The sequence below is a fragment of the Crotalus tigris genome, unplaced genomic scaffold (genome assembly GCF_016545835.1).
Source record: "Crotalus tigris isolate CLP2741 ecotype Arizona unplaced genomic scaffold, ASM1654583v1 scf7180000017564.2150845, whole genome shotgun sequence".
Lineage (NCBI taxonomy): Eukaryota > Metazoa > Chordata > Lepidosauria > Squamata > Viperidae > Crotalus > Crotalus tigris.
Window position 1 is genome coordinate 1830947 of NW_024096475.1, and position 27962 is coordinate 1858908.

At 39.8% G+C, this 27962-nt stretch overlaps 1 protein-coding gene and 1 long non-coding RNA gene across 2 annotated transcripts in view; one reads left to right on the forward strand and one right to left on the reverse strand.

The window, feature by feature from the left end:
* Positions 1–1288: 1288 nt before the first annotated feature.
* LOC120310763 lies at positions 1289–4190 on the reverse strand. The gene is made up of 3 exons (XR_005557466.1): positions 4081–4190; positions 2451–2603; positions 1289–2141 (listed from the first exon to the last, which is right to left on the reverse strand). It is a non-coding gene; the product is annotated as an uncharacterized LOC120310763 (long non-coding RNA).
* A 5010-nt stretch (positions 4191–9200) lies between these two features.
* The window catches only part of NEDD9 (neural precursor cell expressed, developmentally down-regulated 9), a 71225-nt gene continuing 52463 nt past the window's right edge, over positions 9201–27962 (forward strand). The window contains exon 1 of the mRNA XM_039349527.1: positions 9201–9631. Coding sequence (XP_039205461.1) covers positions 9620–9631 — 12 coding nt within the window. The 5' untranslated portion in view covers positions 9201–9619. The remainder of the gene's footprint in view (positions 9632–27962) is intronic.

Sequence of the window (27962 nt, forward strand, 5' to 3'; positions counted from 1 at the left end):
ATCTTTGGAAGATTTAGCACAAGAAAATATTATATATTCATGGTTTCAGTACAGACAAATAGCGGACAGATGGAAGATAGATCGTAATGTGGGCTTGCTTAGAGAAGATGAAAATTTTGTTAAACAAGTAAAAGATCAAAGACGAACTCATATTAAGAGAATTTATGGGTTGCTAGTAGAATTGGACTCAGAACCAGAATTAATTAAAGAATGTATGATTAAATGGGCACAAAATTTTGGTGAACCAGTTCTACTAGATACCTGGGAAATTATCTGGGTGAGAAATGTTAAATTTACACAAGCCCAGAACTTAAGGGAGAATTTTTATAAAATGTTTTATAGATGGCACCTTGATCCACAAAAAATGTCTCGTATGTATCCTGACTTACAGCCCAAATGTTGGAGATGTGGTTGTTTGGACGCTACTTATTACCATATTTGGTGGTCGTGTAAAAATATAAAAGCCTTTTGGATTAAGATATGGTGGAATATTCAAAGAATTTTTAGAGGGAGGGTAAAATTTACCCCACAATTGTTTTTGCTAGGTATTGTTACTGATTGTGATACTAAGGAGGTTGTATTGATGTTAAATTTAATTACAGCCGCAAGGTTGTTAGTAGGGCAATATTGGAAGAAGGAATCTTTGCCTACTTTGCAAGAGTGGTTTTCTAAAGTATCCTATCTGGCGGAAATGGCAAAGATTCGGCTTTTTTTAAAGGATCAATCGCAAGAGAAGTTCTTTGTGGTATGGGAAAAATGGATAGATTTTATACAACATAAGTTGGATATAAAAATATTATTTAGTTTTTCAATAACTTATATATAAATTTTAATATTGTATAGATTGTAATATTTTTTCTTTCTTTTTATATTTTTTATTATTATTTTACTTTCTTATATTTCCTTTCTTCTTTCTTTCTCTTTATTTTTTTTTTCTTTTTAAGTATTTTTTTCCTTTCTTTAATATTTATGTTTTATATATATATATATATATATATATATATATATATATATATATATATATATATATATATAATTGTTAATTATTTTATTAGTTGTTTAAGTAATGTATTTAGATTTATCTATGGTTTATACTTTTTTTTTAAGAATTCAAGAAACTTTAATTAAGCCTATATTCAGCTCTGGGAAGGCTGAGGGAGGGAATGGGAGGGTTGGGGTGGGTTGGGGAGGGTTGTTTTTCTTCTTGTAAAAATTTTAAAAATTTTCAATAAAAAAAAAATAGATGCAGCCACCTTAAGAGACAGATAAATCTCCATTTTCAGCAGATAGACAGAACACGTTTGAGATAATGATGTGGATGATATTTAGTTATATATTTTTTAAAAATATATAGTGGTACTTGCCTGTGAAGGCAGCATATCAGAAATCTGATCAAAGTGCTGCTTTACATACAGGCAAGTAAGGATGCTCCCTTCAACAATAAAATAAAGGAAAGTAACTTTCTCTCTAACTTTGGTTAGGTTTCTTTGCACTTCGTGTTCACGAGCGCCCAAACAATCTGATCAATTCAACAGATCCACATAACCAAGTTTAACATGCCGTACAAACACAGCCAATGACTTCAGCCACATGTCTTGCCAGGTCTACCTCCAACAGATAAAGTGGAGAAGAAAAAGAAGAAAAAAAACCTCATTGTGCTAACTTAAACTTGTTTTTCTCCCTCCGAAGTCATCTGATCCATCCAGTATCTGATTGGATCGGAACTCTTTTTTCCTATTGAGCAAATATGTTCTTTCCCTCAACTGCCTGCTTCTTCCATGCAGGGAGAGGCTTGCAAAGCCCAAGATTTGATCTGGTGCTCATGGGGCCGCCATAGTGATCTTTGTGACTGTCCTGAAGAAAGATGGGCCTGGGCTATGTGGGCAGGACAGTCTGACAGATGTTCATGCAGCCCCCATGTGGATGTTGGATGATTGGCAGCGCTGAATGGTATAGCAAAAAAGTAACAACTGGTTTGCATAACCAGGACTGAACTGACTAGATACCACTCTTTTAGTTTAATAAAGTTTCCTTCCCTCCTTCCTTCCTTCCTTCCATGAAAATCCAGCCTCAGTGGAATGCTATGCAAATTTACTTAGAAGAAAGGGTCACTTGTTGATAGAGTCAGTTTCCAGGAAGGCCTGCAGAGCAAAGAAATACATAAATAAAGGACTGGAAAATCTCAGATTCCACTGACTAGAGATTAATTGGCCTTTCACTTACTTGACCCCCAGTGATTCTAACCATGTGTTTAAGCTGCCCTTGGAAACCAGTCATAGCCTGCTATGAGGTTCAAGCACAGCCCACTTTAAAATAGCCGGTTCAGTATCCAGTTTTATTAGACTTAATGTCAGACACTAAATTTTCTAAAAGGGAACAGTAATATAATATCAGGTTGTAAAACCATTAACATCTAGGGTTGTTAGGAAAACTTAAGTAGTTGCACTAACCGCAAATGCCCTTTAAAGAGTTTGTTTTACTTTTGCAGTTCCACCATCTTCAGTATCACTTTCGTAGTGGATTCAGTTTCAGACATCTTGGGAAATACAATCACATTTTTGAGCAGGGTAAAAATAATTGCAGTCAGCTGCAGTCTTCTATACCTGAAAAGAATAAATACAATTTTGAAGAAACCCCCAAGAATAGCAGGATATTTATAAAAGGTTCGGGTTGAATATTCTTGAACTTAAATATTGTGGGCTTCCAAGTTTAAAATGTTGGTTTTGTTTTCCAGATAACCTGATTGTTTGCTTCTAAATGCATAACAAGTTCTGTTGTCTACTTTAAAAAAAGAAGTAAAAAAGAGAACAGGAGTCTAATTCTACTGCTTAAATAATGCTCTAATTATAAAAATAATTCTGACTTCCAGAATAAGTGGGTAGGACTCCAGCAGTGATGGATTCTCTTCTCCACCTGCCAGTTTTCCTCTACCTTGCTCTAAAGGTAAAGGTTTCCCTGTCCAGTTGTATCCAACTCTAGGGCAGAGGTCCCCAACCCTCAGTTTGTGGACCAGTACCCGGCCATGGCATGCCCGCAACTGGTCCACACAAACAAGCAAAGCCCCATCTGTGGGATGCAGGCAGCAAGAAAACCATGCACCCTTCGGTCCGCGGAAAAACCTCTCTCCATGGAACCAATCCCTGGTGTCCAAAAGGTTGGGGACCTCTGCTCTAGGGCGCTGCTTTCATCTCCATTTCTTGGCTGAAGGACCAGCCTTGTCCAAAGACAATTTCCGTGGTTATGTGGCCAGCATGACTATATGCCAATGAACACTGTTACCTTCCCACCAATGTGGTGCCTATTCATCTACTTTCATTTGCATGATTTCAAACTGCTGGATGGGCAGTTTGCCAAAGAGGGTAATTTTCATACAAAGTTAAGAGAACAAAGAAAATTTCTCAGATTAGAAAATATTAGAGGTTGTACTAACCAGGAAGCTAAGGAAGAACTTAAATATCCCCATTAAACAAAAACTCCACAAGGAATTCCTTACATCAGGCAGAGATACTCTAGTGAAGTGGTGGCGAACCTATGGCACAGGTGCCAGAGGCGGCACGCAGAGCCCTCTCTGTGGGCATGCGTGTTGTCGCCCCAGTCCTAGGCCTTCAGCTGGGTTTTATAAAACCTTTTTGCTTTAGACCTCCGCTGCCGTGTGCAAAACAAAAAAAGGTTCAATCAACAGTCAATTTCAACTTCTCGCGGGAAAAAAAAGATCTTGCAAAATTGGAATTGATTGATTGAACTTTTTCGTCTCACCCAGTCTGCCGTTACCACTGCAGCCACGCCCACCCAATGGGCCACGCCCACTCAGCACCCGACGATGCACAAATGAGTTTTGGGTTGCAGTTTGGGTCTCTAAAAGGTTCGCCATCACTGCTCTAGTGCTATCCACTGACTAACTATATGACACTATTCATAGAGCCGTTCCGTTCATCTTTTCAGTTAAAGCAAAGCAACACCAGTGTCCATTCCAAATTTCTTGTAGGTTACTTCCAGGTGAATAGCTCCAGATATTAGCTTCCATTCTTTGATCGCTGCCAGAAATGAAACTGAGCTGCAGTCTTCCTCACTTCTGCTGACCTGGAAAGGCCGAACTATTTAAGAATCCAGAGCTTCTACTGGCTGACCAGTGAGACAGTATAAAGGGCATCGTTCATTCAGTGCCCTACCCCAAGCTTGATCTTGATCCTGGAGTAAAAAACAAAACAAAAAAACACCCTCATTCCCTTGTTCCCCAAAGGAAGGAAATAAATTGCTAGCACTCTATTTATGCATTTTATACAAAAGCATTCATTTGTTTGGCTGTGTGCAAAAAACCATTTTCACTGCGCTCTTTGACAACAATAGTATGTTGTATAATTATGTATATATGGAGTGTTACATTTAATGCAGTGTTTTCAGTCTGCTCCTTAAAAAAAACATTGGGTTTTTTTTAAGTGTGTCTTAGGGACCCTCTTATGAATCTAGAAATAGCCCGACGATACCTAATAAAAGAACTAAAATCCAAATTCCCTGTTCAGAGTTGCTGGAAATCCAGCTGTATCTACTCTGAAATGGAAACTTTGTACAGTAATCTGGTAAAAGAGAATGCAGCTTTCTGCTCATTTTTAGACCTCTGGAAGCAATCCGAGTCCATCTGTGTCTCAGGAATACTGGTGCAGGTCCAACTTGGTCAGAATAAAAGAAACAAACCCCAAGTCCTACTAGCAGAACACTTTGAGTCTCAGACAAGGTATTTTTTTTTTTTTTTTTAGTTCAAATCGTTTTGTCTGGCTGGAGTTTCTCCCAGTCAAGATAGTGAATGTCTGGCCAAGAATCATCTAAACCTCATTAGAAGGAATGGCAGTAGCATTTCACCATTTGATTGCTCTCTGTCTTGCTCCCTAGTGAACTCAGATTACTTTTTCACTATGGCCTTTATTTCATAGATGCAACCAATAAGCAAGTTGGGTCATTTTAAACAATTATGTCCCTTGTCACTTGACTAAGGCATAAATAATCCCCCTCTTTTTTTCCTTTTTCTCCTTTTGCAAGGTTTGATTTTTTTTTGAATGCAGAGATAATATTTGAAGCATTATTGGAGACCATTTCTTGTGGAGGGGGATGGGGGATGGGGGAAGGGCCAATTATGATGCAGTGAACGTGAAAACTGGCAAAAGAAGAGTAAGAATCAAGAAAGGCAATGCTACCTTCTTTTGTTTAAAAGGAGTCTATTTTTCTTTTCCTTGGAAAATAAATTTGTTCCATCTTAGTTTACAAACAACTTTCCAAAATACAGAGATTCCCCCTCCCCCCCAACTTGTGACTTTTAATGATCATCCACTTTAGGACATAAGAATTCTCCAGAATTCTGGAAAATACATTTACATTCTTCTCCTTTTGCCATTTCTAGTTAAACAGTGTTTAATTCATAGGTTTTGCTTTTAAAATTAACCTGCAAACTACGTTCAAGAAAGCTGCATCTGCAAAGAATGTAGATACTAGCCTTCACCTTTTAGATGAACTGGACTACAACTGCAGATCTCTACAGCAGCGTTTTTTGACCTCTGCAACTTTAAGATTTGTGAACTTCCGCTCCTAGAATTCCAGCGCATGCTGGTTAGGGAATTCTGGGAGGTGAAATCTACATATTTTAAAGCTGCTAAAGTTGAGAAAGGCTGCCCTAGAATCACTAACCGGCTCTTCTGTACATAGGTAGCCTTTGACTTACAACAGTTCATTTAGTGACCGTTTGAAATTACAATAGCACTGAAAAAATAACTTATGACCGTTTTTCACACTTACGACCATTGCAGCATCCCCATGGTCAGGTGATCAAAATTCAGACACTTAGTTCATATTTATGATGGTTGAAGTGTCCCGGGATCATGTGATCGCCTTTTGTGACCTTCTGACAAGCAAAGTCAATGGGGAAGCCAGATTCACTTAATAGCCATGTTACTACCTTAACCAGAGGTCCCCAACCTTTTGGGCACCAGGGACCCGTGCCATGGAGAAAAGTTTTTCCACAGACCAGAGGGGGTATGGTTTTGAATACTGCCTGCATCCTGAGGATGGAGCTTTGCTTGTTTGTGTGGCCCGCTTGCTGGCATGCTGTACACCGGTGCTGGTCCACGGACTGGGGGTTGGGGATCCCTGACCTTAACAACTGCAGTGTTTCACTTAACAACTGTGGCAAGAAAGGTCGAAAAATGGGGCAAAACTCAATTAACAAATATTTCCCTTAGCAACAGAAATTTTGGGTCAATTGTCGTTGTCGAGGACTACCTTCACTTTGCTTTCTGATTCTTTTATTCAGAGTCTCGGTGGACAAAGCAACTGTTCTAACCACTACGAGACAATTGTTTCCTGTGTAATGCAATTAGATATTCAAAGCCCACTTCCTTACTTGCTAAATTCCTGCAAAGAATTAAAATGCTGCCCCTGCAGATACTGAGATGTTGCTATCCTACACATGACTAGAAAGTGCTGCACAAGCAACAGAAACAAACAAAAACACTGTAGTGTACTATACCCAAATTCAAAAGGGACTGATTGGCTCCTTGGATTTCTAAGAGTTATAGTGAGAAATAAAGGAAGTTTCAGTGAAAGTACGGTCTGACTTCTCCGCATCTGCTGTACCAATATTCCTTCCAACATTATCAAAAGGTTGTTCCCGCCATCACTCCCATTTTCTTTCCTCATGCCTTCAAAAAGCAGCATGAAACTGAGCCACCATTATCTTCATGACCATCAATGTAGAGAAACAAGAAAAGGAAGGTGAGGTGACATGTGAATTCCCAACAGGGCTAAATGTCTATGGAGATTCTCAATCATCCAGATCATGATTGTCCCAAAGGACAATCCCATCACTCAGTTAGAACTGAAGAGGCTTCTTAGATGAGAAGTAAAATATTTTCAAAAGGAAAAAACCAAGTAAGATCTGTTCTGGTCATTGATGTTCAAAAAAAATTAACTTAATGGCTGCAACCATGTAATTACATGTGTGAGATTTCATATATGAGCCATATTAGGCTGTCAGCTCAGGGATTTTTTAAATCAGTGTTTCTCAACCTTGACAATTTTAAGGCATGTGGACTTCAACTCCCAGAATTCCACAACCAGCAATGCTGGATGTGGAATTCTGGGAGTTGAAGTCCACATGCCTTAAAATTGTCAAGGTTGAGAAACACTGCATTATGTACCATTGGGGTCTGAACTGTCTGTAACCATGAAAAGTAAAGTTAATATATGGCAGCTGTGAAAAAAGTCCATGTTAGGGACCGTTAGGAAAAGATTGAAAATAAAACTGCCATCACTGGAGTGACCCTACACAAATCCATGGTATTCTGGCACCTGGCATACTATGGACAATTCTAGAGGGTGTCATTTGAAACAGAATTAGAATTGGGAAAAGTACAGAGCAATCAAGATGATTGGGAGGGTTAAACACTTTTCCTACAACAACAAAAGGGGATAGCAATTTGAGCCTCCATAATTTAGTAAAAAAAAATAAAAAGAGTCTGAGGGGGAAAATAACTGAATTGCACAATGCGATGCATCCCATGAGAAAATGGACAAAGGGATTTTTTATTTTTTTTTTACAATTCTCAAAACTGTAGCACAGAAATCTTGTTGAGGAACAAATCCTGGATGAATGAGGGCCTTCATCTAATTCAGCAGAGTTATTCTTATATTCTTATAGAAGAGCCTGCTCAGAACTGGGGCGCCAAAGAGATGAGGCTAGATTTGCTATCATCTCACAGTGGAAGAATAAATGACGGAGTAAATGACTCAATTCCTGCATTCCAAGCCTGAGATGGGTACATGAGAATGTACGCACAAATCCGGAACCATAAAAGTCCCTGTGAAAAGTGATCAAGTAATACACTAACTCAGCCTTTCACAAGTTTCCATCTTTGGCTTGGAGTTGCAATTGTGAAAGTTTGATTAAAGTAAATTCCCCTTGTGGGCAGAGGTGCCTTGGGGTTGTAAGGGAATGGTGAGCAAAACCATAAAGAGTTGGTGGTTCCTACAAGACCAGATTTTTGTCTCTAAACTGATGTGGTCTCTCCCAGCCACTTTTTAACTAACCTCTATGTGTTAGCCCAGTGGTGGCGAACCTATGGCACGGGTGCCAGAGGCGGCACTCGGAGCCCTCTCTGTGGGCACACGTGCCGTTGCCCCAGCCTTGCCTGCCCCCGCGACCCCCTCCTCTCCAGCAGCCCCCCTGAAGGAGAGTCGCCCCCGAGCGTGGCCCACATGGAGCAACGCAGCCAAGGACATGGCAGCCAGGCAGCGTAGACAAGACTCTGCCCTCACACCCCATCAAGCAGTTGATGTTGCAGGGCGTGGACAGAGGGTTTGGCCGCCAGAGTGCTGCTGGGTTGCCTGGGCAATCTGTGGTGGGCCCTGGAAGCGGTGAGTGGTCCTGTGGGCAGGCAGGGCAGGGGATGGTGGTGGAGGGGGGGGCGGGGCCAGTTTTTGGGCACTCAGTCTCTAAAAGGTTCGCCATCACTGTGTTAGCCTGTTCCACAACACACTAACCCGGGGTTAATTTTATCCAGATATCAAGTATCAGACCATTGCTTCAGCCAGCTGTGATTTCTGATCAGTTATTTCAGCGTGTCTACCAACTGGGGAATTCTGGGAGTTGAAGTCCACACGTTTTAAAGCTGCCGAGATTGAGAAGCACCGAGTTGTTTTTGGAACTCCGGCTCCGTTTGACAAATGAGGGCATGAGAGTTGAAGTCAGCGGTTTCCTGTCACGAGTTTCGCTTTAAAAAAAGGAGAATTTCCTTTTGACACTTAGGGCTGCGCTCTAAAGCAGGCTTCCCTAACGTAGGTATGCTTCTTGCGAGATCTCGCATTTTCCTCCTTCCGTAAACCTGCTGTAGCAGCAGCACGAAGGGAAGCCTGTGGAGAAGATCGGGGAAGAACCGAATGAGCAACCAAGATAACTAAGCAGATCTCCTGCCTTCTAAAACGGCCCTTCAAGCCAAGGCGGAATAAGCTGAGCGAGTACGGCCCGTGTCTTACTACCTTTCTCAGCGTATCTGGCTGTGACCGCGTCGCCGTTAAGGAAATCGCGGTTTATAACGCCACAACACTGCAAGAAACTCGGGCGAGGAAGTCGTTTAAGTAACAGATCCAGGTCCAGGGCACTGAAAACGTAACGTAATTGTATACATTTCCCCCCCCCCCCGAAGCGATCGACTGCGGAACAAAACTTCGGAAGACTTTCGCATTCAGCTCTAAAAGCGGCGTCCAGGATTGCGGGGCGGCGGGAAGGGGGAGAAACAAGAGGGCGGGGCGACATCCGCGTCGTCGCCTCCCCCTCCCCGTCCCCCTGAGCTCAGCTGGCTTTCTCGCCAATCACGGGGCGGTATGCAAACGAGCCGAGCGTTTTGCCCGCTGCGAGCAAAACAATGAGCTCAGACTGGCTAAGAGCGGAGCGGCGGCGTTTGCGTGCGAGGCGCTCTTTGGCACGCCAGCGGCGCATCCTCGGCGCTCGGAGGCTCTTATTTATATTGCGCTGAAAGGCGGCGGGGAAATGGAGCGCTCGGCTCGCGCTAGCTGCTGGCTTTAAGTCGAACCGGATTTCGCCGAGCAGAGACCCTTCCCCTCCCCCCCCGCGAGCATGAAGTACAAGGTAAGAAGAGATCGCCGGGGGTGGGCTGAGTGCACCCGCGGAGTGAGAAACTTCGCAGCTGCTCGCTGCAAGAAAGAGGCACCGAGTTGCTTTGGAAGAGCTCGGAAGGAAGGGACCGAGCGAGCGCCCCGGATGGTGCCAAGGCGGCTTCAGTCTGCAACCGGTCTGTCTGTCAAAAGAAGGATCCCGGGGGAATTTAAACTAGGTGGGGTGAAAGCGGGAGCTTCGCGGTGGCTTGCTACCTTGCTGCCGTGACATCTTTCAGATCGACTTTATTCCCGCCTTTTAATCGGAGTTTTCCCGACCTGGCATCCTGCGGGTGTTCTCGGCTCTCCGCCTCCGTGTGGTTTCAATTCAATTCAGAATAGAGCTGGAAAGGACTTTAGAGGTCTTCTAGTCCAACCCCCTTAAGCAGGAGACCTTAGAAATCTTCTATTCTAAGGAGGAGACCTTGGAGATCTTCTAGTCCAGGGGTAGGCAACCTCGGCTCTTTTATGACTCATGGACTTCAATTCCCAGAATTCTCGAGTCAGCATAGCTGACTCGGGAATTCTGGGAGTTGAAGTCCATAAGTCATAAAAGAGCCGAGGTTGCCTACCCCTGTTCTAGTCCAACCCCCTTAAACAGGAGACTCTAGACCGTTTCAGACAGGTGGCTGTCCAATCTTTTCTTAAAAACCTCCAGTGATGAAGCCCCTACAACATCTAAAGGCAAGCTGCTCCACTGCTTAATTGTCCTCACTACTAGGAAGTTTCTCCTTAATAACAGATTACTTCTCTCCTTGATTAAGTTCCATCCATTGTTTCTTCTCCTGCCCTCTGGTGCTTTGGAAAATAAGTTGACCCCCTCCTCTTTGTGGCAGCCCTCAAATACTGGAATACTGCTATCTTGTCACCCGCAGGCCTCCTTTTCTCTAGACTGGCCATACTAAATGATAGTTGCCCGCATCTGGATGGTGCCTGACTGAGAAAGGCTGCTCTAAACTTTGAGGAGGGACGTGTTTTGCTTTTATTACTTCTAATGTGGGAACTGTTTGCTCCTGAGATACCAACATACTGGGCACTTGCATCATTTTTGCTTCCCTGGAGCAAAGTTCCTTTTAAGAATAAAATCTGACATGGTTCTGAGTCAAGCACATTGCATTTAGTAAGTCCCACGCAGTGCCCTTTATCTAAGTCTAAATCCTGTTGAACTAAGGAACTTGATTTACATCATGCTGCCAAGTTTATTACTTACAAATAAGTCTGTTAGCTCAGTTTTGTCATAAGCATAGCAAATGTTTAACTTTTCTGACTAAGATGCGAGGTACAAATATGACAAAAACGGTTACTACTCATAAAACCATGTAAATCAGTCTTGAATGGATAGCTAAAAGAGAAGCAGTTCTGATTGCATTCAGTTACTTATAAACATCTTCTGCTTACTTGTGAAACAACCTACAGGTAGTCCTTGATTTAGGACAGTTCATTTAGTGACCATTCAAAGTTACAACGGCACTGAAAAAAGTGACTCATGTTTGTTTTTCACAGTTACAACTTTTGAAGCATCCCCGTGTGATCAAAATTCAGATGCTTGGCAACTGGTTCATACATACGACCATTGCTATGCCCTAAGGTCATGTGATCACTTTTTGCAACATTCCGACAAGCAAAGTCAATGGGGAAATGAGATTCATTTAACAATCCGGTTACTAATTTATCAACTGCAGTGATTCACTTAACAACTATGACAAGGAAGGTCATAAAATGGGCAAAACTCACTTAACAAATGTCTCAACAACAGAAATTTTGGGCTCAATTGTGGTCGTAAGTTGAGGACTACCTGTATTAATGTTGCCTAAGAAAAATAATAAAAAGGTTGCATTGGGAGCTGTTCAAGCTTTGATTCTAAGCAAGACAAATATTTCTTTCACTTTTCTGAAATCATAAATCAGGATTTTGTTTCCTGGTACTGAAGAAAATAGTTTTTGTGACATAACAATCAGCTGTTGGCTTGAGAGGAGGTAGGATTTCACCTTGTCTTGTGGAAATGTACGTAGACAATGTGAAAAGGGTTTTTTTGCCGTGAAAAATCATATTTTGATAAGCAGTACTGTATAATTGCAGAATAATTGCTTGTTTGCTTTAAGTAGAAATGCTTAACAGTGGAGCAAAGTGCTATCTTCTTCAATCTGATGCCTCTAGATATAGTGGACTATACTTTCTGGCATTTCAAGCCTTGATAGTGGATGTTGGGAATTGTAATCCAGGACATCTGGAATCAGACAAATGAGCAAGGGATGATTGTTATGATTTCTCTACACTAAATTCCTTGTATAAATGGTATTTGTTATCCTTTTAATAAAAAGGCTATGATTTCATTCACTGGAATGTCAAATGTTTTACTAAAAATCTGTTCATTCCAATCAGAATAATTTATTGTATTTCCAAACTATTTATTATTTTACATTTGTACATGCTTGCTCAGAAATCACATAGACATCAATATATATATTTACAAATAAAGAAATTGTGGTTTGATTGTTCCTAGAGTAGAACTCTGTAAAATTTACCTGAGTAAAATCTAGGACAGCCTTTCTTAAACTTGGCAACTTAAAGCCAGCTGGGGAATTCTGGATATTGAAGTCCATCCATCCTAGAATTTGCCAAGTTTGACAAACACTGATCTAGGAAGACACTGTAGTCTTCTGTGCACTGATGTGTGCACAGCCATGTAGTATACCTGGCATATGAATTTAGCAAATACATCTACTGCAACCAGTGTTTTCTTAAAATCAACAAGCATGTGGGAAAGGAAGCATATCAAGATTAAGACAGATCCAGAAGATTTGTTAAAAAGCTCTTTCTTTTGCCAAACAATGTTCACATTATGTTATGCGGGGGGGGGGGGCGGGGGCGGGGGCGGGGAGGGAGTCTTTAGCTATAGATAAACTTTCATATTCTCAAGGTATAGTTTTGTGTTCTTTCTAAGAGCCTATGATGAGAGGAGGAGCCTGGTTATGCAAAAATAAGAGAATAAATCATAATTAGACAACCCATGACCCCTTGTTTCAGGGATATTCTTAGTAAACAGAGAAATTGAATGACCATGGGCAGGTAGATGCAGTAGGAATGGTAGTGGCTTCCAACTTCCTGCTTCCTCATTGATTTTTCTTATATAAAGTTGGCAGGAGCCTTGGAAAGGAAGATCATGTGACTTTAGCTGACTGTGGCAGCTCTGAGGTGGCCACAATTTTGCCAAATTTTAATCCAACAGGAGTCATGGGTCTTGGATTTTCGATGCATTTTGTAAATTAACCCATTTGTGACAGCTTGATTCAAAAATTGTTGCCCTTTGTTTCACTGCTTTGCCCAATTGAAGGTTACAAATATTCAAATGGACATGAGGCTTTTGGTACAGGTAGTTCGTGACATATGACCACAATTGAGCCCAAAATTTCTTTTTTTTAAGTGAGACATTTGTTAAGTGAGATTTGCCCCATTTTACGACCTTCCTTGCCACAGTTGTTAAGTGAATCACTGCGGAAGATAAGTTAGTAACAGTGTTGTTAAGTGAATCTGGCTGACATTTGCTTGTCCAAAGGTCACAAAAGGTGATCACGTGACCTTGGGGCACAGCAACGGGCATAAATATGAACCAGTTGCCAAGTGTCTGAATTTTGATCACATGATCATGGGGATGCTGCAAAGGCCGTAACTGTGAAAAATGGTCCTAAGTCACTTTTGTCAGTGCGGTTGTAACCTTGAACAGTCACTCAACAAATTGTTGTAAGTTGAGGACTACCTGTAGTATATGGATTCATGCCTCAGGTTAAATATAGTACCTAAAAGTAATATATCCATGCCTTATCAGAACTCATCGGGCACATGCAAACTGCACATTTGGTAGACACTTGAGAATTATAATAACTGCACACCTATTGCAATTATCACCAGTTATTGTATGATTACCAGCAAATTTAGACAGAAAGATCCTTGAAGTGGCACGTGAAATTAGTACAACTTTCCCCAGTTTGGCATCATTCACAGGTACTGGATTATAACTCCCATCATACCATTGGTGCATGCTGGAGCTGTGGGCCAACACATCTGCAACACCATGGGTTGCAAAAACATAATTAGGAGTAGAGTAATTAGCTCTTTTTTCTGTAATTTTATTAAAAGTGCCTGTTCCCATTTCTTGAGAGGAACCTCAGGCAGCTGCAATCTTAAGACACTCCCCCCCCCCCTTGCCTACCTGCAATTTGGCTTCAATTAGCCATAGCACTAGGGCCAACAATGGGTGGCTTTAGGCAACTACTAGGGCCTCAATAGCATTGTAAAGCGCATTGCAGGTCTGTAGTTTGGTACTGCATAAAGTGCTGGGTCTGTTTCTCACAATCCTTGTAATCTCCAATCATACTCTTTAGAAGAGTTGAAAAGCAGTTACATCTAAGCCACCCAGCTCTGTTAGGGCAATAGGAATAGCCAGGGTCTTCTCCAGACAGGAGCTTTATTTGATCACAAGCCTCAGGAAGAAAACAGAAGGAAGGTAGGGGAACTGTAACTGTGACTTGTAGAGGACAGACTACTCATTTACTCAGACATGTTGTTGACATGTCCCAAATGAGGGTGAAATTATTGTTTGGCTGACTTTTCAAATTGGATGTTAGAGGCTACAAGAACTGGGCAGTAACATAATGTTACACAAATGAGAAAAGCTGATTGTCTTCCCTTTTACTTTTCTCTTGGAAGGTTATTTTAGATGTGCTCAGGTTTTTTTCCTGGTGAAAACTGAGTGGACATCGCATGGCTTAATGGTCCACAATTTGTGATTAGTATCAGCCAGTGACCACCCAGCATTCATCCTAGAAAGGATCATCATGTGAGGCTTATGGACTGCATGTTTCCTTTCTATGTAACAAGGTGAGAGAGACTAGGAATTCCCAAAAGTTGGCTTCCAGAAGATCATTGAAGAAGACTGCCCTTCTCTCCAATTATTCAGCAGACCCAAAAGATGTAAAATGATGGGAAGGCAGAAGTGGGGGAGGGGAGGAACAGGGTCTACCTTCATGCTGTTCTTTGCAGTGTTCAAAACCTCAAACTGAAGCAGGTGCCGTTCATTCAAAATATCTGTTTGCTTTCTGAATTCTGGAGCCTCCTAACACTAGCATAGTCTGGCTTAAAATTGAGCTTTGGTGTCCTTTTCAAATGGAAATTCTGTTAAGCTCTTACCACATTTTAGCTCTTAAAGTAATGTCTCAGATCATAAGTAGATACTTCATTTTGTTGGCATAGGCTAAGTCTATTCATATATAAGAAATGGGACAAAGGGAAAATTTGCTCTTTCTTATATTATGGTTTGGTGGATGCACTCCTTAGAAAGAATGACCTGAGAAGGATTGGTCCATCAATCCTGCAAAAAGACCAGCTTCATCAAACTTCTCGAATTACTGGACTATATCCAGTTGACCATGATAACACTGATACAGTATGAAAATAATCTGTTAGTGCAACATGGCCTAACTCTGGCTTGGTTCCATTCTCCTAATCAACTGCAGAAATCTACTTCTTCTAAATTCTGATTCCATGCGATGTTTTCATCTGATATAGTGGATACCATTTTTGTAAACAGCTGCCATTACTATAATTAATGACAACTATATTTTCGTACATCTTACCATATGTCTACCATGTATGATGTTGAGCGGTTTATATGCTTGGAGTAGTCAAACAATTTTGTGCTGAATTCAGCATACTTCAAGATAGGCAGTACAGTATTCTAAGAATGACAGTTCTTAAAATTATGACATTTAGCCAGTCTGACTTGATTTTGAAAAACTAAGCAGCATCAGACAGTCTAAAACTTGGATGGAAATGTGAGGAGCATAAACTAGATGTAATGAGCTGTGACAATAACTTGGGATACTGGAAGAAGAGACACAATTTAGGCAGCAGCCCAGTGTATCTCAGCCTTGGCAGCTTGAAGATGTCTGGACTTCAATTCCCAAAATTCTTGGAGTTGAAGTCCACACATCTTCAGGTTGCCAAGGTGAAGAAACACTGCAGCAGTCTGGTAAGTGAAATATCAGTCCAAAGGAGGTTTAGGGGTGGAGAAAGTATCTCAGAGGGTGGGGCTCCTTAGTTCTCTGGAAAGTAAAAGCAAGGAGTGGGGAAGTGCTTTCAGACTTGCAAGTTCTGTTCCGGTAACCTTATAATAAAGATTAATATTCTTGGTTTTGTTTTCCTGGTCTGAATTACTTTGAAGGGCTAGGTCAGTGTTGGCGAACCTATGGCACGGGTGCCAGAGGTGGCACTCAGAGCCCTCTCTGTGGGCACGCGCACCGTTGCCCCAGTCCTAGGCCTTCAGCTGGGTTTTATAAAACCTTTTCGCTTTAGGCCTCCACCACCATGTGCAAAAAAAAAAAAAGGTTCAATCAGTCAATTTCAACTTCTCGCGGGAAAAAAAAGATCTTGCAAAGTTGGAATTGATTGATTGAACTTTTTAGTCCCACCCAGTCTGCCATTACTACAGCAGCCACGCCCAGCCAATGGGCCACGCCCAGCCAATGGGCCACACCCACCCGGCACTCGACGATGCATAAGTGGGTTTTGGGTTGCAGTTTGGGCACTCAGTCTCTAAAAGGTTCGCCATCACTGGGCTAGGTTGTTGCTAAGAACGGTACATAGATGTGTCTGTGATGTCATTAGGAGACAACACTGACTTCACTTTCTATTTTTAGGCTCGTGAACCCTAACTAAAGTGGTATGAGATTCCGACCAAGTTTACTTAGGAGCCCTATACTTTACTGGTTTCTATGTAATTTGCTTTTGGGATAGAATCCCAAAGTAGTGTAACTGAATCAAATAATTTCATCTCAGCCATTTGTGCTGGACAACCAAGTCTGCTCAGTAAATTCCTCTTTCTCAGGCAAGAGATTGAAGTTAAATTGGCATATCTATTTAGAGGTGACTAACTGCTGAGTAGGCACATAAATGTTTGTGCTTCGCGGGTATATTTTTCACATATGTAAATTCTGTACCCAGGCTATAAGTGCCTGAGTTTCCCCAAAACAAGTGACTTGAGTGTTCATTTGTTTTAATTGTTCGGTTTTTTAATTGTTTAGAAATTTCAGAGGTCTTTCACATCAGTTCAGGACACCTGTTCTCGGAAAGAAATGGGAGATCTGATTTGAGGTGCATGGTCCTATTAAAATCCAAGGCTATTTCATTATTCATGCATTGTGAGCCATGGTTTGTTAAATCATGCAGCCTTGAATAAAAACCACAATTGGCTGGTTAAACACAACATGCTAAAATAGCAAACAAAGTATATTCTGTTTTAGTGCAATGTGCAAACTCAGCAGTCGCTTAATTAAATGTGGCATATTTTGGTTTGATTACAAATTCTTTTGTGGTTATAAATAAATGCACTGCAGCTTGGTATTTCTAAGTATCTCTCCTGCAACAAAATTCAAATTAATAAACTATTTAATACCAGGCTTCTTTGAACGAACCCATTTTAGTCAGAAAAAAATAGTTCATGCTCTATAATAGGCCTTCTCTGTATTGAGCAAAAATCAAAAAGTTCTAGTTAAGGAGATTGTTATATAATTCTAGACGGAACAGACTCTCCAGTGTTTTTCAAGCTTGGCAACTTTAAGATGTGTGGACTTTAACTCCCAGCATGCTGGCTGGGGAATTTTAAGTTGAAGTCCACAGATCTTAATTTCCAAATTTGAAAAACACTGAGCTAGGCAAAAGAAAGACAAATAAAAGATGGAAAATTTTTATCTTCCATAAAACTTTTTCTGTCAGACTAGTATGTTTATCTTTTATAAGAAGTCTTTTTTTAATTGTTTACCTATGGTTAGCATTCTTAATCTGAAGTCCACAAGTGATTTGTTCTGGAATACATTTATTGACTCCAGGGATATTTAAAAAGGAGTCTTTGCAATTATTATAATTTCTTAAAGCCAATCAACCTTCCAAAACCTATTATGTATTTGTATTTTATTTAGCTGCCTAAACCGTCACCACAGTGATTTTCTGAAACTGAGTAACTTGGCTAGAGATTATTCTTGCAGCTCAAAATTGCCACTTCAATCAGTATTCATTAATTGCTTATTTATGGGGAAATTCATGCATGTATCTCAGATAACTGCACTAGCAGTTTCGAAATCAAGTATATAGATGATACAGAACTTGGATTTCCAAAAAGTGCTGGTTGGTATTTAACAAGGAGTCTCTGGTAGACTAGTCCAATCTCAGAAGGCTATAATATCTTTGTCTTCATCTAATTTTCATACAGTGTGCTTCTCTTGAAAAATGTAAACCTATATTACAGAAGTGGGAAACCTATGAAGAAAAGCCACATATGGCCCTCTACATTCCTTTTTTTTGCAGATTTCAGAAATCGTGATATGAAATTATTACAGTGTAATTATACTTGGAGTGGAAAATGAAAGAAATTAGATTAAAACTATTTACCCCCCCCCCCATCACCTTTGTCCTTCCCTGCAGTGATATCACATCACCTGCTATGGTACCTTTGGGGGCTGAAATAAATATTTTAAAAAGTGCAGCTACCTCCAACCTAGCCGTTCAAATGCATGTAAATGCAAGTAGATGAATAGGTACCAGGTAAGCATGCGGGAAGGTAACAGCATTGCGTGTTTCACCATATGCTCTGTGCTGCGGTGTGATATGATGCTGGCCACATGACCATGGAAATGTCTCCAGACAATGCTGGCTCTTAGGTTTAAGAACTGGAGATGAGTCCCACCCCCTAAAGTTGATCATGACTAGCGAAGTAAAACCCGCAGGGATACCTTTTACCCTTTACCTTTGTCAATTGCAAAAAAGTTGAATCCACTTTATTGGAAACTCAAGAAAGGATTTAGATCAGCATTTTCTCAAGCCTTTTGTTACTTCTCTGTCTGCTGACATCTTTCTGGCATAGATTCTGGTACTTAAATCCTTTCTAACTCTGTAATTTGTCCTTAGGAGAGTGATTTGTGGGTGCGTTTCCAAGGCAGAAAATTGTAACTTGGGAAGTTGCAGTAATCACCATATTCTGGGAGATGGTGGCAGCTGCCCCTAGAAGAGGAGTTACCGGAAGTTTCTGGCCAAAGGAAAAGAAATTAGGGTTCAGGAGCTTGTGCTATAACTACTCATACATGAATACATGCAAATAGCAAGATGTTTTCAGGGCCGGTTTTGGGTGGGTTCCTCCACATCCCTGACTGAATTTGCTTCTCAGTTTCAACCAAGAGACCATAAGAAAGTTTCCCAGAGAAGGACAGTACAATAAACCAGTCTCTTTTTGGCCTCAAGGAAATTGGTACAGCTCTGCTGGTTTTTCTCCCTAAACTAATTTATAGAAACTAACTTTAAATTCCATATAATCTTGCTTTTAGATATTCTGTAGTAAATAGAAATGTAAGAGGTGAGAAATTATACAATTTTCTATTAATCAACCAATGGGTGCAAATTCTGGCTATTGAAATGTACTAGTTTTTGTGTGGTCTGAAAGAATAATGGAGTTGTCTTATGATACTTGCAATAGTCAGAACAGTAACTAGATGCAAAACTATAGATTCGAAAGTAATAAATATCCCCAGGAGGATAATCATATTGACATATAAATGATATCAGAGTGCACTACTTTGCAACTACAGTAGCTACATGACTGCTACAAGTTAGTAACTTGAAGTTGTCTTCGCACACAAACCAAGGTTGGTAAATTGGTTATAATGGTTGGGTTCACTTAATATGCTAATCCACAAACCATGGTTTATATCCTATACTGATTCAATTCATATAATGCATTAATCAAATAAAATCAACTTAATATAGCATGTGAACCCAGTCTAACTCAAGGAAGGGCAGGTGAGAAGTTGGTCAACCTATTGTTTCAGCTGAAGTTCTTTATAGGTCATGTTGCCTACTATTTTTCCTTTCAAAATCTCACATGCCATGTTTATAAACTATTAAACAGGAAAAAATTTCAGACTCCCCACCAGTTGTGTGACAGTAATACTACCATGTCACGAAATAAGTGATTTAAGCAGTCTTTAAAAAGACAAATCAATTAGGTTTAGTAATCTGGAAATTCAGTCAACTATTTCTATAATGAAGCAGAAAAATTAGCAATTGCTGCTGTTTGTATGATAGAAATTTGTTCCTGAAGGGAAAAAATAAAATATTTCAGAGAAATAGTTTTATTAAAACTTTAGACTATGACTATGAGGGCATGTTTTCTTCCTTATATCTTCTGGTCAGGATTACCGTCACAGTCTTCTTCAGTCTTGGTGCTTTGCAGATACAGGACAAACTTCTCACTTCTCAGTATTATCTATGCTGATTTGCAAAAGGCAGTGGAATTAAATAATTGTTTAATTAAGTTGATTAAATTTAGATTAAAGTTGTTGCTTAATCTAAGTTATTTAATCTTAAATTAAAAATTTTCTGTTTATATTAGCCAAGATAGTGAGTGCTTACTAATGATTAAGATGTTGGACCAGGTTCTGGTTCACCTTCACTGACAGGTCACTGGGTGACTTAGGGCTTGTTGATTTGGTTGTTAATCTTACAGTCTTAACATATTGCTGAAATTTTGATGTCAGTGTGTCATAAATTGCAGGGGAAATGAACAGGGGGAAAAAGAAGCTTCCAAAACATGTTGTTGAGAGCCTCTAATTAGATAAGGTGGGTGAGTGGGAATTCATGTCCCTTCAAATATTATGGGACTACAACTGAGATCATGCTTGACCTTTGTCTGGGCTGCGTTAGTACTGGAATTCAACAACTTCTGAGAAAAAGGTTACAATCTGTCCCCCAAACCACCAGATAAAATCAGGATTCAAAAGACTGGAACTTGGAATGACCGTATCCTTTGTTCATGACCTTCCTTGTAGGCCTCATCTATGCTTTGTGACATGGTAACAAGCTCTAAACATCATACTTTCTGAAGCACGATACTATAAAAATTAATCAGTACATGGAATAGAAATATCCATAAAGGTGTCCTAAGATGAAGATGGAGTCTGCCCATCTAGCTCAGTTTGACCTGCTTGTTTGTTGCTAACTAGAGCTTTTCTTGGTTCTGCAGTCTAAAGTCCTTTTTGGTGGAGATATCTGAAGGTGAATTTGCAGTATGGAACCTGTCTGCCTTCACCCCTAGACCTATATAGCCTTATGGCTAATAGGCACTTAATTTCTTTTTCTCAGTCGCTTTGCCTCGAAGAATTTGAAGGAAATACATGTAGTCCTCGACTTACAACCACAATTGAGCCCAAAATTTCTGTTGCTCAGGAGACAGTTGTTAAGTGAATTTTGCCCCATTTTACGACTTTTCTTGCCACACTTGTTAAGGGAATCACTGCAGTTGTTAAGGAAGTAACGCAGCTGTTAAGTGAATCTCGCTTCCCCACGGACTTTGCTTATCAGAAGGTTGCGGAAGGTGGTCACATGACCCAGGATACTGCAGACGTCATAAATTTGTATCAGTTTCCAATCATCCAAATTTTGATCATGTGACCATGGGGATGCTGCAACGGCCATAAGTGTGAAAAACAGTCATGCATCATTTTTTTCAGTGACTCTGTAACTTCAAACAGTCACTAAATGACTGTTGTAAGTCAAGGACTACCTATATAATTTCTTGGGCCCGTTGGAGCTTCTGGAGCCCAAGCAAGTATGCATTAATTTAGGCTCCCTTTTTGTGCAGCCTGGAAGGGAGAAAAAGAAAATGTGCATACAACCACAACCGAGTATGCGTACTAGCACAATCACGGTGCAAAGAAACTTTACATGCCAATTACCTTTAAAATACCAGAAATCCCCTGCAGAGAAACTTCTTTAGGTGATTAAGAATCAGAAACAGAACTCCCAAGTGGCAAGTTTGCAATCTACATGGTTTCTGTTACCACTGCAGAAACTATGAGTTTTGGTTACCTGTTTTTATATAATTTGTAGGAAAGAAAGATGCTTAAACAAATTGGCTTGTAATGCCTGCATTTGGATTGCATACTGCCTTAAATACAAAGTCTCCATTGCCAAGGCAAACTAAAACAGTGTCACTGGGAAGAATGACTGTGTTTCTAATAATCTGCTTGCAAAAAAAAACCCCTTTCTGTAACCAAGGTAATGAAAGCCCCCCAAGCACGTAACTCTGTAAAGGGCATAGGAATGGCATGCACTGTCTCAAATCCTAATGTACTGTTTATACTTGACATTCCTGATTACTACCCTCTGACTGGTAGGACATAAAGGATGGTGAATGAGATCAGCAAAAGAGGAGGCATCAGGCATACCATCCTAACTGCGTGCCTTGATAGGGCAAGGAAGGAAATCAGCCTTGTCACTTGCTATTTTAAAAGGATTACTCTCGAGATGAAATATGTTATAAACATGACATAAATAACAAAAATATTATATTAACCTTCTTCCATACTTGTGGCCCTCTGGTTGTATTTATCTCCTGCCAGCCTGATTAAGAGCCATATAGATTAGGATGATGGAGAGTTGTAGTGCAACACAATTTGAAGGGAAGCCAAGTACAGTAGATCAAAATTGTCTCAAAAGAAAGACAGGGAGCAGAAGGGGGAGGGGAAAAGCACGTCTTGATTTTCTTTTTGGAATCTGCAGTGTGGCACGGTTAGTACAGATAGTTCTCGACTTACAATAGTTTGTTTAGTGACTCTGCAATGTTACTATGGCACTGAAAAAAGTGACTTATGGCCGTTTTTCACACTTACAACCGTTGCAGCATCCCCATGGTTACACAATCAAAATTCAGACACTTGGCAACTGGTTCATATTTATGACAGTTGCAGTGTCTGAGGGTCGTGATCCCCTTTTGCGACCTTCTGACAAACAAAGTCAGTGAGGAAGTCAGATTCACTGAAGGTCCGTGTTACTAACTTAACAGCTGCAGTGATTCACTTAATTAAGTAACAAGAAAAGTCATAAAATGGGGCAAAACTCACTTAACAAATGTCTCACTTAGCAACAAAAATTTTGGGCTCAATTCGGGTAGTAAGTTAAGGATTACCCGTACATCATATTTCCCTTGTTACAATTTTGCATCCCCATAAAATGAACGCAAGATGAATGCCCTATACCTTGAGTGTAATTAAGTTTAGTCTGATTGAAGGAAAGTCAGACAAATTAGAGAGACGGTGAAAGGATGCCATAGGAAAGAAAAGTTTGGTGTCATAGAAAAGGGTAGCTTTGCGAAAATATTGGGAATTTGCATTCTGTTTACTAATTAGTTTTGGTTTGTGACCTTTAGACTTTTTAAAAGTAGTGAAATGAAAGTGGTTTTCTATACATATTTATCAGTAGAACTACCGTAAATGCCGGCGTATAAGACGACTTCCGCGAGCGCTGAAATCGGCGCCAAAGATGGGGGTAGTCTTATACGCCGAGTCGTCTTATACGCCGGAAATACTGGTAGTTTCTGGCGTATAAGATAACGTTCTAGGAATGCGGCCCGGCTATAAAGACGGGGGTCGTCTTATACGCCGGGTCGCCTAATACGCCGGCATATACGGTAGTTTTTATTCTTTGTGTTTGGGTTGTGTGATCCAAAAGTAAATTGTCTAACCTGAAGCAAGTGATAGCAGTCATGCACAACTTTGGATATGCCTTCTGAAAATGTATAGCAGCTTTCAGCAGAACTAACATGGAAATAAGTAAGGCTACTCCTTTATCTGCTTCATTTCTCTCATACAAAGTGTTCAAATTGAAGCTGTACTTAAGTTTTGGAACAAACAATATTATCAGACAAGCTAAGGAGCAGGAACCAAACCAATACTGTGTCAGAGGGATCTCAAATAAGTTTCATACAAAAGAAATTAGAACATTGTTTTGCTATATTCAGGATTTAAACTATAGGCCTGCCTTGTCAAATGTAGCATTCTCCAAATATTTTGGACTGCAACCTCTGGAATTCCCAGTGAGATAATAATGGAGAAAATTGACTTCAGAGATAGAAGGCAATAGGTCACTTGTAGCCATTCACCATTTATATTTCCTGGGGGTGTCTTTCCTCTTTGCCCTACAGAGATTCAATTCCTATGAAATTATGCTGGAATTTATATTTTCTGCTTATTTGTTTTAGTATTAAAAGGGAGCTTGCAGTAGATGTCTGCCTACCCAGGGATGCCACATTGCCTATCTTCAATTTACTACAACTTAATTCAAGCATGATAAATCCATAATGACCTTGTGATGGATATCGGTTGCTACATTCTCAGAAAGGTGCTGTGAATGAGCATGAAAGGTGACTCAGAATTTTATGAAAATAATGACTAGGTGATGATGTGCAAGTGCTTATTCATCTCTGCACCCCGTCATAACTTGTGAGATCCAATATGGTTCTTTTAAGCTGTGTGGGCAGGAACATTGAGAGAAAGAGGAAATACATATTTCACTGTTCATTAGATCCAAATTAAAATGTAACAAAACAATAGAACCAGTTATCCACATCCAATTATTCCCCCAATCCTACCATGCATACTCAGATCTATACTTGTCTCAACAAATTTCCAAGTGCGTAAATGGAATGTCAGCTTTTATTACTTTGATTTGTTTTGTGGTGAAGGTTGTATTCTGCCAAGCAGAAGTGAGAACAAGGTATTTCTAATGCAGATTGAGCAAAGAGGTTTACACACACTTGGTCCAAGATCCAGTGTTTGAGTATTTGAATCCCATATGCTGCTTTTTTTGGAGAATTTGTTTCCTTTCTTTGGTTCAGTCTGAACAACTACGAAAATGTTCATCTGCGAAAGACTTAATTCACAGCCTGAGATGTATGACAAGATATAACTAGAAGGGTCCATGGAATTTGACAATTTTGTCAAAAGGACAAAAAAAAAAAAAAAAAAAATCATGACATCCCCATGCAAATTTTGCCCCATTGATTTCAGACATGGAACATTATGACACAGGGACAAACAGAGTGAAGCTTCCAAGGTTTCATTATTTGCTGTCCCTAAGGAAGCTGGTAGATGTAACTTACAAATGAGAGGAGTAAGTTTGCTAAAACTGGGGAGCTTTGTGTGAGTTGAAGAGACTGGCTAGTTTTTTGGTCTCTAACAAAAGGGGCCCATTCCTCCCATTTGAAGTTTGTGTGTTTCCCTGTTCATTCATTCATGGGTTCATTCATTCATGTGTTCATTCATTCATTCATGCAACCCAGATGGATTAGTATGCTCCCAATGAAGTTGAGGAAATAAGAATGGATTTAGCCTGCATGAATCTAGGCAGCATAATAAGAGACCTCTTGAGAGGTGCCCCATTGACTAGAAAGTTGGAATTTCCGCAGGGAAACCCTGTGATTCATTCATACACTGTAGTCTTTGAGAACTGCTTGTGCTTAATAATTGTGAGAATAAAGTTTTGCTAAATGGAATCTAGTCTCAACAAAAAAGTAAAAGGCTATGAAGAATCAAGAAATGTTATGCTTAATCCATTGGTTCAGAATAATTGTATATGCAGAAAAAAATCTGATATTGTCATCTTAATAGCAGAAACATCATCTGTACCTTTGTTATTTGTTATGCTTTATAGAACTAAATGACTATAGCTGATTGCCCAGAAAATGTCACATCATTCTGCTTTTAACTAGACATTGCTGAAGTAGTTTTTCAAGACCTTCCAGAGGGAATGTCATATATGGTTGTTCTTCTTCCCCATTGAATTACAGCTTTTTAGAAGCTTTTCAGATGAGGGGACATCAAGCTGACAGGAATAGCCAACACTCCAGAAGATAGGCTCACAATACAGAAAGATTTCAACAGACTTCAACACCTTATCTAATAAAATGAAATTCAATGATGAGAAAAGTAAGCTACATTTAGGCAAGAAAAGCCAAATGCACAGGTATAGAATAGATGGTATATAGCTCAATAGTAGTAACTGAGAGGGATCTTGGAGTTCTAGTACACAATCACATAAATATGAGCCAGCAAAGCCACCAAAAAAGCAATGCAATTCTAGCTACATTAATACAGGAACAGAATCAAATTTATGTGAAGTGTTAGTACTACTTTATAATGCTTTGGTAAGACCACACTTGGAATATTGCATCTAGTTTTGGTGACCATAATATAAAAAAAGATGTTGAATCTCCAGAAAGAATGCAGAGAAGAGCAACAAAGATGATTAGGATACTGGAGATTAAAACATATGAAGAACGGGTGCATGAATTGGGTATGTCTAGTAGTTTAATGAAGAGAAGGATTAGAAGGTGACATGATAGCAGTGTTCCAATATCTCAGGGGTTGCCAGAAAGAAGAGGGAGGGCAGCCCATTTTCCAAAACACCTGAAAGCAGAACAAGAAGCAATGGATGGAAACTAATCAAGGAGAGAACCAGCCTAGAAACAAGGAGAAATTGCCTGACAGAACAATTAATCAATAGAACAGTTTGCTTCAGAAGTTTTGAGTGCTCCATCAGTGGAGGTTTTTAATAAGATATTGGACAACCATTTGTCTGAAATGGTTTAGAATCTTCTGTTTTAGCATGACTAGTTGGACTAGATGATCTCCAAAGTCCCTTCCAACTCTGTTATTCTGATAAGTGTAGTGGGGGTGAGAACTGGAATCTGTCTGATATCTTTGATAATGACAGCATTACAGTATTATCACTGGATAAAATGTTCACATATTAAAATTCAGAACCAGTTTATCCTTCAGTTTCTATCCCAGTGATGCTCTATGATAGTTGCAAGTTGACTACAAGATGACATCTGGTATCTCTTTTAACCTAATGGTTGGTTACGCAATATATTCTATCACCACACAAGCAACCTCAGTCTGCAAATATGAATTCCTAAACCACAAACAATTTCCTCATCCATAGTCCTATTCTTTATTTAAAGCACTTACCCCCTCTCTTTATTCTGAAAAAAAAAAACCCATCGAGATTGGTTATAATCCAAATGAAAATATTTGTTGAATAAAATCTTCACAAATTAAATCATTTAAAACAGTGTTTCTCAACCTTGACAATTTTAAAGCATGTGGACTTCAACTCCCAGAATTCCACAGCCAGCATTGCTGGCTGTGGAATTCTGGGAGTTGAAGTCCACCTGCCTTAAAATTGTCAAGGTTGAGAAACACTGATTTAAAATGTATGAGACAATAACTGGAAAACAGTGGAATGACAAAATATCATAATACTACTTGCCAAGAAGCATAAACTACATAAAGTTACAATTGTTATCTGTCAACTCTGCATCTCTTAGGGTTGCCTTTAAATATTTGCACCATATGTCTATGGATTCTGGTGGAGCAATATTTAAATTGTAGTGAAATCTTACTTTAGTTTGCCAGAATCTATTTGTCTCTCTTTTAGTGTACTTTTTTGTCTATGTACTTTTGTCTATGATCAAAAGCACTACAGTATATAATGTATTGTGCCCTTAAAAGAAAGCCTTTTCACTTTCAGAGGTAACAATATTCAGGAAATTAGAACTAAATATATTTGGGACAAATTTTGTGAGTCTATGCAGCTTGTAAAGCCTTGACTAGACTAGGCTGGAAAAGAAAAGGGGGAGGCTTCCCTTTTTTAATAAAATTATGTCACTCCAGAGTTGCTCTCAATTCTCTGGAAAACTCCATGGAGTTTGGGAAAGATGATCAGAGTCTGGTTGCTTCTCCCTATTTCCTGTAAACATATTGCCTGTAAGTATTTCTCTGATCATTTAGGACATATCTTGGAGAAGCTTTATGCCCCTTACACCATTGCAAGAAGAACAATTCAGATCAGATATTTTGTAAAGATGTCATAATGTCTTCCTCTGCATTTCTTGTGAGGTGCTTTATACATAAGGACATAAGCAGTACCCTGATGGATCAGACTTCAGTTGGCTCAGGAATTCTGGGAGTTGAAGTCCACGATCATAAAAGAGCCAAGGTTGCCTACCCCTGATCTAGTCTGTTCTCACAGTGTACATATATGTACATATGTTTTAGCCTCCAGTCCCCTAATAATCTTTGTTGCTCTTCTCTTTACTCTTTCTAAAGTCCCAACATATTTTTTACCTCATGGCGACCAAAACTGGATGCAGTATTCCATTCAGTTTCTTGATACACTGATCTATTAAAGAAAGTGAGCAGTCAGTTCCAAATAATTTGGGACATCACAGAGAAAAGGTGCAAGATATGTCTTGCTTTCCTCATACTGTGTAGTATGTGATCATGTTCTCAAAGATAGCTGGGATTCATAAATGAGGCTAGTATGATGGGTCTGAGTCAGGACTATGTTTAGGATGACAATGTGGGAAAAAACCCGAACAAATAAATAAGCGGGAAACTCTCCACCCTGCAATCTGTTTTGAA